We start from the raw sequence: 13,963 nt of genomic DNA, 5'->3' as shown, positions 1-13,963 counted from the left end.
TCCGCAGCCCAGCACCACGCCGCTCGGGCCGCGGCGACAGCGGCGGCGCAGTAAGTTGGCAGGAGAGAGTCCCCTTGGTTCTCGCCTCCCCCGCACCTTTTGAACTTGTTGCTACTGCTCGGCTCGGCTGCGCCTGGCTTTTGGAAGGTGAAAAGGAGGAGGGAAGCACGAAGGATTGGGGGAAGGGGAAGAAGAGCTCGCTTGAGCCTTATTTATGCTCCCTCGGCGCTTCGGATACGGTTGCTCAGGAGCTGCTCTCTCTGGTTTTCCCTTTCCGGGTGCACTGCGAGGAGAAAGTCTCTATGCAACTCAGCCCCGGCGCGCACTTTGTCAGGTATGTACCGCGGGCGAAGCGCGTTCTGCGCCGAGGCAGATGCTGCTACCGCCGCCGCCGCGGCGGCTGCCAGCTCCCGGGCTCCGTAACTGTCACACTGCACCTGAGCTGAACTTGAAAAGAGAGTGAAGGGACGATTGGGCGAACGCTTTTGGCAGAAACAGGGGGTGCTTCTAGACGAGGGGGAGGGGGATCTATATTAACGCCCCCCACCGTGCCCACTGCACAGCACCTCCATCTCTGCAAATACGGCCGGAGGGGTAGAGGCGGCGACCGGACTCTCAAAGAAACGTGGGGCAGCGGCTGTGACCGCATCTGGCAAGCTACAACAGGTCGCCTTTTTGAGACTCCTTTGGCGGGAAGGGTTACTTGGAAAGGGAGGGTTTGAAAGAGCTGAAAGGGAAGGTGGAAGGAGGGTCCCCTAATTCGTCAAAAGAATACCAGAGTGACGGCCCTTCGTTTTCTCTACAATACAAGACACGTTACTGACCCCACTCTATCCAGACTGCGTCGGGGGAGAAATCAAAGACACCTGTTTGAAGAAATTGCTGCATCTGAAGTCACCTGTGTACTTCTTTGTACTAAGAGTGGTCTGGTCCAACTGCTGGAAGAGGTTTGGTTAGGTTCTGTTGGGAGTGAGTGTCAGGACATAGTATTTTCCAAATGCCTGTCTTTGAGGGAAACTTGTCCTTCTGAGAACTGTGACTTCACCAGGAGTCCTCCCTTGGAATAAGAGTGACACCCCTGGACCACGTTTCTCTGCTCTATTTGAGGGGAGGAAGTGGGTGATTGTGGCTACTTTGACCCACTGTAGAGGCCTGATTGCCCTTCTTGCCTCCATTTCAAGGAACCATGGCGGCGGGTGTAGCGGCATGGCTGCCCTTTGCAAGGGCAGCAGCCATAGGGTGGATGCCTGTGGCCTCGGGGCCCATGCCAGCTCCCCCAAGGCAGGAGAGAAAAAGGACTCAAGATGCTCTAATTGTGCTGAATGTGAGTGGTACCCGTTTCCAAACATGGCAGGACACGCTGGAACGATATCCAGACACTCTGCTAGGCAGTTCTGAGAGGGACTTTTTCTACCATCCAGAGACTCAGCAGTATTTTTTTGACCGTGACCCTGACATTTTTCGCCATATCCTGAATTTCTACCGCACTGGGAAGCTCCACTATCCTCGCCATGAGTGCATCTCTGCTTATGATGAAGAACTGGCATTCTTTGGCCTCATCCCAGAAATTATTGGCGATTGCTGTTATGAGGAGTACAAGGATCGCAGGCGAGAGAACGCAGAGCGTCTACAGGACGACGCCGATACTGACACTACAGGAGAGAGCGCGCTGCCAACCATGACTGCTCGGCAGAGAGTCTGGCGGGCATTTGAGAACCCCCACACCAGCACAATGGCCCTGGTGTTCTACTATGTTACAGGGTTCTTCATCGCCGTCTCAGTCATCGCTAATGTGGTCGAAACAGTGCCATGTGGGTCTAGTCCAGGTCACATTAAAGAATTGCCCTGTGGGGAGCGGTATGCAGTGGCCTTCTTTTGCTTGGATACAGCCTGCGTCATGATTTTCACAGTTGAGTATTTGCTCCGCCTGGCTGCAGCACCAAGTCGTTACCGTTTTGTGCGTAGTGTCATGAGTATCATAGATGTGGTGGCCATCCTGCCTTATTACATTGGGCTAGTGATGACAGACAATGAGGATGTCAGTGGAGCCTTTGTCACACTCCGAGTCTTCCGGGTCTTCCGGATCTTTAAGTTTTCCCGCCACTCTCAAGGCCTGCGCATCCTGGGGTACACACTGAAGAGTTGTGCCTCAGAATTGGGCTTCTTACTCTTCTCTCTTACTATGGCTATCATCATTTTCGCTACAGTTATGTTCTACGCAGAGAAAGGGTCTTCAGCCAGCAAGTTCACCAGCATCCCTGCCGCCTTCTGGTATACCATCGTCACTATGACGACACTAGGGTAGGTGCCATCAAGGGAAATGGGATGGAGGTTGGATGTACGGGAAGTGTTGGTGGACCAATTAAGGTTATAAAATAAATAGAGGACATAATTTTTCTCTTTCCTAAATGGGTTTAGGAAAGCATTATCTAAATGGTTCTGAAGAAGTCTTTTGATCTATGAAATGAGTATGATATAGAGATTGAAAAAATACTTAGGGAGTTGCAGGCAAATATTTACTGATGCCTGAAAGTGATAAAGACAACAAAGAAATTTTAGAATTCCTGAATATAGGAAAAGATCATCAATAAGTATGAATACATAAAAATATAATGACAATGAAGAACAAAACCCGTGTCCCGATAAAGGTATGAATTTGCACAATATATACTGAAATACCTAGAAAGTGCTTCAGTGTATTCAAATGAAAAGTTTCCATGTATATTTGAAGTATTATTTTCACGAATAGATACTTTTGGCATGCATTTTTTTTCCTTTAAGAACCATAATTTTTCTTGTACATTACGAAATATAGGCAATAGATATAATTATTAAAGGATTTTGTAACATGTGCATATTCATATATATGCATTTTCATTATGGCTGATGTTATGCAGTTTTAGAATATAAGGGCTGAAACTGACTTTACAAAATGCAATGGAATGATATTTGCAATATATTTAAGACTCTAGGTTCATAGTTTCAAAAAAAGAGGCAAATGGACTGTCATACACACATTTTCTTAGAAACTACAGATCCCATCAGGCAGTGGGTCAATCGATGCCCATTAAATACACGTAGAAGGTAGAGCATATCTGGTGAGATTGATGGTCATCAAGGGCTGGTTGCATTACAGAATTTTGTGCAGTCTAATCTCCTTCCAGAATTCTTTTGTGTATTCTTTTATTTGGGTGTAATGATGGTTTGTAAGCAAAGGGGCATATTCCTAATAATGTTTTTTTTTTTTAAATAAATTTTAAGCTAGAATTAAGATTTTTTTAGATTATAGAAAGAAGGAAAGGTATGAAATGATTAATAATGTTAATCAAACTGCAGAAAAGTAACAGCATTTACATATTAGAGATTCTAATAAAATAAGATGATTAGAGCCTTTTACTTTTATGAGTTCTTAGATAAGCCAAGTAGTGATAGTGCCCTTTCTTCAGCTTTATGCTGCTTTTCTTGCATAGTTAATCAGTTTCAATAGGGACTTGGTAATGGCTAAAAGAAAAGAGTTATTCCCAAGGCTGCTTTTGAAGTTTTGTGTTTCTGACTAATTTAATTGCCTTCTTTAAATGATAATGTGGTTAAAATCAACCTAATTATATTAGACATCTTGTGTTGAACAGAATTTCTCCTGTTGTCATTTGGCCAACTAATGGAATATTTTATATGTGAAGAATTTTTGGCTAAGTAAGAAATTATGGTAAAGTAAAATATAATAATTTATGATTTTTGAGTTAGTCTAACATTTTTTGATCTACTGGTGCATTTGCAAAAATGAATTAGTGAAAATTCATATTTTATTGCTTATATTTCTTTTTTATCTTGTTGGTAATGTGGTGACAAATTTGGAAGAAGATTCAGAATACCTTAGCAATATAGGTGCTTATTTCTTATGAAAGAGGGTTTTATATATATATATATATATCTCCCTTGTCTTTTTGGCCTTTGAAATCTTTATTAAGTACAATCTTTTTGGCCTTTGAAATCTTTATTAAGTACAAATCAGTATCAGGACTTTAAATTAGAAATATATGTATAAAAAGAGAGGACTTTGTGTTAAAAGGAAACAAAAGAAGAAATATGAAAAGAATATATATTTTTTAAAATTTGGTGTCAATAGCAGTGTTTTTCATGAAGTATCAGTGAGTCATTTTAATGCTATGTACTGTCTACGTGATTGAATATAGGTATCATAATGAATGTTGATGAGATGCTAATTTCATCTAACTAGATGTCTTATTCTAGATGTGAGTAGTATTATTTTAAAATTTATCTTCTGAAATAAATTTCAAATTTTTATTTTATTTTGAAATTTATTTTTGTTTTCAGAAAAAAATGAGGAAATATTAACCATTAATGACAGTTTTATTATATAAATGAGATCCTTATAAGCATCTACTTTTTGAAATGTTTTAAAAAACTGAATCATGATATCTGAGTAAAATCTATGAAATTGATTTAGCTCACATGTTTTGTATGTCGGTGGATTAGAAAAATTAAATATACACTATCTTAGAACTTGGAAGCAAAATGGGAGTTACTTTTAAGACTTAAATTTCACTGAAGTTGAAAAGTTTTATTTTCAAGAATTAAGCTAATTAATGATCCTGATGGGATATAGTAGCCATACTTTTAAGATGTAGATATGTTGATGCAATCAGCATTCAATCCACTTATTGGAAAAAAATTAAGAACATTTAACAAAACATATGCTTTATAATGTAGCACAGTTTCTTAGGAAAATGTCTTCAGTTTCTCATCAAAATATATTTATAACGTGTTTTATTTTCCTGGAGAAATAGATTCTTTCAAAATTACTGTCTTATCTTTGGTTGCATTGTGACTCGACAGCTTTAAGAATAGAAAATATTCAACAAAAGCCATTGCCTGAATTTATTTTTTACTCTGTAGTTTTATATTCATAAGCTGAAATATAAAGTATTAACTTTCTGGAAAATGTGCAGTAGCTGATGCTAATATCAAACTGTGTGTGGTAGATGACCAAGAACTTCTCATTACACTATCTGAGCTCTTTTTTCATGGCTGTTATTTTTAATGGAATTAATGTTCATCAATTAATGATAATAGAAGTGAAAATGGAATCCTAAATAGTGGTTATCAAAAATTCCAGCTCATACAAACTTTATCTATGAGAAGAAATGGCCAAGATCTTTGTAATTCAGGACTGGCAGAATTATCTGCTCCCTCTCAGGTCATTTTAGGTAATATTCAATTGGTGTTTTGGTCTGAAGAAATGAGTGAGTCTATCTTAGAACAGTTGTATATTCCTCTAATCATTTCTCTGCTCCCTGAAATCTCAAATATATCATTATACTATATCTTAACCATGCTTGTTACAGAAGTAAATATTTAATTTGCTTCGAAATACAATTTTAAGACTACTCATTTCTTATTAAAATAGGAAACATCAAAAGCACAAATTTAAAAAGTCAATAAAAGAAAGATTTTTAAAAACTGTTTAGATTGAGTGGCCATGCATTTCTGTTCCTTCCTTCCATCCTTTCTGTGTACACGTATTGACCAGCATTAGGACCTAATTACCCTTTTATTCCTCTGCCTCCCTCTTTTCCATAATGCAATCTATACTGTCTTCAACTGCTTTGGGAGAAAAAGAACCTGCATCTCCTCTTTTGTCCTAATGACCTGTGGGAGATAGCATCCAGGCCTCGTTGTTCATTCAGGTGGTAGTGCTTAAATATTGCCAAATTTAGGAAATTTCCAAATGTTCACCAATAACCAAAAACAATGCTATAAAAATGTATTTAACAAGGTCCAGCCTCAGTTTATTATTGTACCTCAGGTTCATGACTTGTGAGACGTGGTGCCAGGTGGCACATTAAATAATTTGAAGAGCTTTTGTGTTAGGCAATATCCGCATTCTTGGTCATGATTACTAACCATTCAGACCCATTTTAAAAAAACAGATCGTATTACTCATGAGATAAAACTTAAAAACTTGAGAAGTGTCATTGCTGTGGTCCATACCACTTTAATTTTCAAACAAAGTTGTTTTCATACAATTTTCAATATGAGAAAGAAAGCTGGTAATGGCACTTTTATTAAGTTTATGTTTAGAATGAAACTTTATGATTTAACTGCATAATTCGTATTCTGATTTCTGAACAAATCTAGGAAAACAATTAGTTCATTTATAGTGTACATTCATCAGAAACTAATATGGTAGAATTATACCTGTGCTCAGAAAAAACTTCATGCAGTTGTTTGTTTCTAAGACTCTCAGACACTGGATCTGTAATATTTCAATTTTAATAGGTTTGGTAAATTTCTATTTAAAAAAACAAAAAAGCAAAATTGTTTTTCATTGTAATTTTTCTAACAATGCATCAGGGAAATTCTCTTTTTTATAATGGCATAACAGGAATGGAATTTTATATATACATAAATATATATTCACATGTATATATGAATAAAATAAGTCCTATATGTTATATTTGTATAATATATAAATATAATATCACATACAAGTAAATATATTAAGTATGTTATACATTATATATCTTATATAGCATATATATGTTACATAACATATATGTTATAAAATATGCATTATTAAAAAGAATAAACTTTTAAATATCTTTTTGCTATTCATCACTATTTTGACTACATAACCTTGGGAAACATTAGGAGTATATCTTGCAGAATCATTCATGTAGAGACTTTGGCTTTACCCGAGTATTACTGAAAATGGATGTAATTATTTTCCCCTGGCCAGCATGTTACGTAAATATTGCTAACGTGTTAATCAAATACATCTTTACAAGATGGGAAACACCAAAATTTACCTTTCTGTTGAAAAGTCATGCTATGAGTAACATTCACTTTTATTTTGGTATACTAAAATGGATTTTTATAAAATTCTTTATAGAGCATGCTAATTGATGGGAGTTGAAAATGAGCTTTTAAAGAAATGTAGAAAAATATGATATATATTCCTATTTTAGCATTTTAGGTAAACAAACCTTCAGTGTCTTTATTTTGCTTTAGTCATCATTTGAATTAGAGACAATGTTTGACATGACATATGTATTTTTAAAATGTATGTGTTTGACATGACATATGTATTTTTAAAATGTATGTATTTATACATTTTCAAAATGTGTACATCTTAATTTTTTTACAAGTATTTACTTGATTGCCAGACAGGTATGTCAGGAAGAGATAATATGTGTTTTCTCAGCACAGTACCCTAGAGAAGGGGCCATTTTCTAATTTTCAGTGGGTCTATGACATTTTTTCTTTTTTAGGATTTCCCTTTAGGCTACAAATTGTCTTGGTCTTATAGTTATTTGTATAGTTACTTCATTTAATTTTGATGTCGTGTATTTTGTATTTGTGTAAACTTTCCTCTCAACTATACTCATCTTTAAAAACGAGTTGATGAAGTTCACATTTTTTATAACCTAATTTCTGCATTCCTGGTGAAAGAAACTTAGCTCTTATTGATATAAAATCTGTCATTTTATACATCCAAGATTTTTTATGGATTGGTCATAGTTACACAATTAAATAGCAGCAAGATTTTTTTTAATTTCATTTTTTTACTCATTTTTTGAATACCTTAAAGTATTATCTAGGAATGTGCGATAATAACTATCTGGGGATTACTACTGATGCTACAGGGATTAAAAAAAAGGAATACATTCATTCTTTATTCTATTAATATAATGAATTTCTTTCCTGGTTCTACTCTTTGTGACTCACTCCACGTTTCTCAATATCACAGCTAACTCTGTATTCACTCAGTAATGGGGTTTATCTTGATGGTGACGAGTTGATGTAACACATCCATGTGTTGTCATCTGGTGAACTGTTAGGTCATCTGGTAGCAAACTACTTGATGGTGAATATTTTACATGGCCTAATGGAGAATAAAGTAAATCAATTACTTTCCCTAAATTACCTAAAAAAGATTTGGCTTGTGGGTCATGAAAACTCTACAACTTAACTTCTCTTTCATTGAAAGAACAGGAATGGTAAGGGGAACAGTGACTGAAAAAGTATTATTTTTTTCTTCAGAGTTGTGATAATGATTCACTCTTTTTCTTCTCCACTCTCCATGTGTGCTACATTGTTTTCTGAGACCATATACATATTTTTCCCACCGGTTTTAGTAGCTAGATTTTTGACAGTGCGGGATATGGTCTGGTATTGAAAAGAAACCCGGGAATGAAACACCATCTCTACATTTCTGTGCACATTTATGCCGCTCCTTGCTTTAGTAAGTCCATCGGAATTTTTTGCCCTTAAGTTTTCTCCTTTGAGAGCCAGCCTTCAAAATTGACCTTCTGCATGAAGCCTTCTTAACCTCCTAAGCCTACATCATCTATAGTTGGAATTACTCTTGACATTAGTAAATGCTATTTTATATATAATTTATGGTTTTACTTCTTGCCTTCCTAACTAGATTGAAAGGCTTTTGAGGTTTGGGTCTATACCTTTTGGGACTTATTATCTACTGGTTTGGTACTCAGATGTAGAAAAATCTATATTAGTGTCGCTGATCATGGCACGAGATTGTGGCACACACCACGGAGGGCTCCTCAGCCAGGGAACAGTGCCATCTCAACATTAGCAGTAATCTACTAGTCTAATTTTTGCTTTGTTCAATGTTAAGAAAAATTTGTTATTTGAACATTTTATCTTTGAATGTACTCCAATCTAACCTTTGTATTTTTTTCTTTAGACTAGGGAGGGCTATGAGACTTCTCCACTCTTTGATCTATAACTAATTCTTCTGCAAAAGTTTAGAATTAATGGCTGTCAGAGGTTTTTTTCTTAATCAGTTTGCTTTCTGGTGAAGGCTGGGTAAAGTGCAGATGCCTCTGGGAAACATATGGAGATATCTTATAATGTAAGTGAATCAGCACAGAAATATAATGCCTTCTCTTTCAAACTCAGTTTCCTATCTAAATTTGAACAGGCAAGGAGCCCATGGGTCAAAAAGATGTTTTGCTTACACTTTGTGACAAGAAAGGTGTTCTATCTTTAACCCAGTAAATGGCAGTCTTTTCTTTATCCAAGTTTATTCATTTATGAATAAAACGGAATTATTTAAAAATAGTGAACTATTATCTGTAAATGACATATAAATGTAGTCTCTCTCAGGAAGAAGTTCCCATTCTAAGCAATTAAAAAGCAAGTATATAAAATGTAAATATACATGTAGATACATGTCCTGGCATGGCACAATTTATTTTGCAGTGGAAATTTTGACAAGTCTGTTATGTAAAAAAGGTTCAAATCCTAAAAAAGTGTGGGGAGAATAGGGAGCGATTTACCAGAAGTTAATAATAAAGACAAAATAACATTGAAAGAGTAGGATGACAGTTGAAATAATGTCAAATAGAATGTGAAGATTTTGTTCTAAAAGTAAAAATCTTGTCTTTTTTGCTCTTATGTGGGCCTGATTCTTCTATCTTCACTTTTAAGAATAACAGTAATAGTGCTTTTAGAAACCCAAAGTTTTTCTAGTAGCATATAATCTCAGGAAATCAAAATGTGATTCACAGAGTTCAATTCAATTTAACACATTTCGTTGATCACTTACTACCTGTCATGGAACATAATAGTAAACAACTGCCAGCTTCCTGACCTTCAAACCATGGACTCCAGTGGGAAAGGCAGGAAGTAGACACATAAATATATAATATAATTCCAGTGATGGCTGCTACAAGCAAAAGAAATCAGGGTGAAAGGTGTATTACTTTGAATAGGGGACAGGCAAAGCCTTTCCAAAGGGAATATTTAAACTGATGGCTAACTGAAGTGGGTGATATGAGTCCTGTGACTATCTGGATGAAGAGCATTAGAGGAAGAGAGAAAAGAAGCACAAAGACCTGGAGGTACGAAGAGGCTTGGTGTATTCCACCTAAGGCCACTGTAATTGAAGCAAAGGGAGAGAGGGCCTTAGTAGCAAATGCTATCTGAAAGGACAAGATGATGTAGGATGTTGTAGACCATAATAAAGGCTTCTGGTTTCATTCAAGATTCATGGAGAAATATCAGAGTTCTATGAGCATGGTAGGGATACAATACGATTTCTGTTAAAATGAGCGCAAGTTCTGAAACATTTAAATTTTTAATGGCCATTTTAACATTATTTCTTCACCAGGTATATATCCTCATCCTTTGTTAGATTTGTTGTACTTAACTTAAAATTTATATCCAATTATTCATGAGATTTTCCTCTAAAATGAAGTATTTTATCAGAATGCATGATTAAATTATACCTGACTGACCAAAAAAAAAAAAAAATAGTTCAAGTGAAAAATCAAATTTTAGCTGAAAAGATAAAAGTGGTTCTCAGTAGATATGGAGCTTTTTGGGAGATCATGGGATTGTTATTTATTTTGAATATTTGCAGACTTACAATAATCAATTCTAATGTTAGTATTCAAGAATATCACATGTGCTTTGGATTCTATTTAAAAATTTTTCAGTCTTTTTTCTCTCACATTGCAATAGGTACATATATATCCTCCAGGTGTTTTGTTATACTTGTATGGTTGAAAGAAAAATGATTTATGTGTATTGAAATCTGTAAAAATTGCGAGAGGATATGGATTTTTAAACCCAAATTAAATTGGAACCATGTGTGGCCAGCATGTAATAAATGAAAATGTATAGAGGCAGTCCTTTGGTAAGAGTCACCATGCTGGAGAGTAAAACGTAATCATGAATGGATAATTGAAGAGAACTTGGGTTGGAAGAACAAGAATTGGATTAACAGTATAAAAATACAAAAAAAAGAAAAACCTTATGTGTGCTTCCCAGATGAATAACTTGTGAAAATAGTTCTTGAATCTAAGGGAATTCAGTGTGGCATCTCATTTTAGCATTCTGTTTTCATTAAAGCATCTGCCCTTCAGATAATTTTCCATCTTACCCAATAGTTCTATCCAGAGGCTTGATTTCTCATGGAACAACCTCGGTAGGATTTACGAGGGCCATCACAAAGGAAAAAGTCCTGATAGTCTCTGTCCTTTGCATGTCATGAAGTTGATAATGACAATTACACTCTCATAATTAGTATCCTTTGTTAATTTTGAATGGAGACTGATTTTCTTTCATCTTGCTGCAGAAACCGAAGCTAAATACATGGAAATATTTAATTAACTGCAACTCTGTTTTTGAACTCAAGGTCAGCCATATCCAAGACAATAATATGAAAAATATTAAATCTGAAAATATCTCAAGGCTTTGGTTGGCTGTTTTGTGAAATTAAGAATGAGGATTGGAGTTGATATTCAATTAATTTTCCGATACTTTATAATATTTTATAAAATATTACATTTAACTTTTTGCAAATATTTATAACCAAGAAAGTAGCACGTATTCTCCATTCATATTGTATAGTTTATAAGAATGTTTCTGTGTCTAGAAAAAATAACCTAATTACAAGGTATCTCATGAGCATTCAGAAAGGGATATATCACTGAATAAATGTCAAGGGGAAATTACTTTCATTTCAGAAAATTCTTAATTTGGAAGTTAAAATGAGTATTATTTCAGTCTTTCATAGATAATCTTACAGTATTTTTTTATGTTTGCAATAAAAGGCAATTGTTTTAAAAAGCATAATTAACTTAGAGTATATATATATACATATATATATATGATGATTTGCTGTTTTTTTTAAACATAGCATTTGTGCTTTTGGCTTTAAAAATTACAGAAATTTGATGCAAAATATTAGAAGATAACAGTAAATATTCTAATAAAATAAAAAAATAATTTAGAAAATGACTATAAACTCATCTTTATGGAAATAAAGCACTTTATTCAGGATTGGCATGGTCCTAGAATAGTAATAAGTAAAGTGCCTATTGATTTTGCAGAGAATTTTATTATATTCATATATAGAATCCAACTACCTTCATAATCACCTAAATGAAAAGTAAGATTATTTTATTCCAAAAACAATTAAAAGAAGACTTCCCCCCCGTCAAGTCGAAAATTTTGGCAATTCATTCTAAAATATTCTATTTTCAGCCAAACTTTGAGTTAATTAAGAAATCACTTTACAGATATTCACATTCCTTTTACTCCTGTCTCCTTGTTATATCCCACATTGTTCAATGCCCGGCTTCTGGATCTATACCTATTGTTTTAGATACTACTGAAATATGTGTGAATGTATAATGCATACTCAAATATACATTTAAGAAACATGAACACACATATACATCAATGCAAAATGTATGGATATGTAAATAAGTATTATACACATGTGCATAGGTCAATATATGCATATCTTCTTTTATTTTTCTGGGAGGACACAGAATGAATGATAGATAATACTTTTAAGAAGTCTGGGTATGTGGAAGATAGAAAGAATTATTTTATATTTCATTTTGTACCTTTTTGTATTAAATTTTCTTTTTTCTTCAGCCTATAGAACTGTTAAAAGAGCGCTCTCTGGTGACATTTGGGGCTTTTTCTCTTCATATTTTTCTATAGAAAATCTTTGTCAGATGTTATTTAAAATTAGATCCCTTATTGTACAATAATCCTTTGATGATTCATTAAAAAAGTTCCTAAGTATACAGGAGAATAATTAGAGATAAATACTACCTGTATGACGTTGGTTAAGTTACTTAAACTCTGTTTGCTTGAGATTCCCTATCTATAGAAATAATTGAGCAATACCTACCTCAAAAGATTTGTATAGAAATTAAATGTAAATATGTGAAGTTCTTAGAATATTACTTTCTATATATGTACTATATCAAGGATTGCTCTTATTATTATTAAATACATGATATTAAAATAATGTTAAATATAGTACATATTTTTCTTGCATAAAAAGTGGTAAAGGAACAGGAGGAAACTTTGGGAGGTGACAGATATGTCCATGATGTTGATAGTGGTGATGATTTTCATGGCTGTATACTTATCTCCAAACTCATAACGTATAGACATTAAATAGGTAGAGCTTGAGACAGTGAGAGAGAGAGAGAGAGAGAGAGAGAGAGAGAGAGAGAAAGAGAGAGAGAGAGAGAGAGAGGCACTCAATAAACTAAAAATAGAAGAAAAAAAAAATCTCTAGTGGGTTATCCAATAGACAGGAGACGATGGTCAAAGATAGTTATGAATTGAAAACAAATCTTAAATCAAGAGGTATTTCCTCTTTAAAAACTGGAATTTTGAGTTACCATACCAAACTTTTTGTTGTTGAATCTTAAACAGTTAATAAATTTGGGTTACTAAATTATAAAAATCCTATGTCTCTGGCAAACTTGTTTTAAATTTATTGACTTAATCATTCCTTTATTATTATTTACTTTGTCATTTGTCAAAGAGGATTTGAAAAAACTTCACTGTCACATGAACCACAAAGATTATATAAACAAGTGCCAAGTGTTATAGGTGAAGGGGAAATGATGAAGAATAAAAATTAGTTTACATAAAGCATTACCGAGCATAAAATTGGGTCTGAATTTCCTGGCAGCTAAAGAAAAGAAGGAACTATAGTATGTTTTACAGTTCTGTTTATCCAAGAAAGGAAAGTATCTCACTCACCGAAGAGTAGAGTATTTTTTTTTTTTTGACCAATGTAATGAACAGTGTCTGTACCAATATTTTCACGAAATATTTAGAACTATTTTTGATTCTAATCATATAGTATGTAAATTTTTATAATGCAAAGTACATAATAATATTGTAAAAACATGAAGACATTTTCATAGAAATATAAATGATTTGACCAAAATATAGAACTTCTAGAGAATTAAAAAATTCATATAAAGAGTTTATCAAATTCTGAGTGTGGACTGAAGACCACCAAAATTAGGATTACCTAGGACATTTATTAAAAATTTGGATTCTTGGCATTCACCTCAAACAATTTAAATAGTCTCTGGAGGTGGGAACCATGGCCACTGAATTTTTACTTTTTACATCAAAATTTAAGAAC

The 13,963-nt window shown here is 34.4% G+C and overlaps 1 protein-coding gene across 1 annotated transcript in view; it reads left to right on the top strand.

The window, feature by feature from the left end:
• The first annotated feature begins 237 nt into the window (after positions 1-237).
• KCND2 (potassium voltage-gated channel subfamily D member 2) overlaps positions 238-13,963 on the top strand; it is a 462,470-nt gene continuing 448,744 nt past the window's right edge. The window contains exon 1 of the mRNA XM_006910576.1: positions 238-2,301. Within this exon, the coding sequence (XP_006910638.1) occupies positions 1,187-2,301 (1,115 nt within the window). The 5' untranslated portion in view covers positions 238-1,186. The remainder of the gene's footprint in view (positions 2,302-13,963) is intronic.

This window comes from Pteropus alecto, unplaced genomic scaffold, assembly GCF_000325575.1.
Source record: "Pteropus alecto unplaced genomic scaffold, ASM32557v1 scaffold22, whole genome shotgun sequence".
NCBI lineage: Eukaryota > Metazoa > Chordata > Mammalia > Chiroptera > Pteropodidae > Pteropus > Pteropus alecto.
This window is presented reverse-complemented; position numbering and strand designations above follow the sequence as displayed.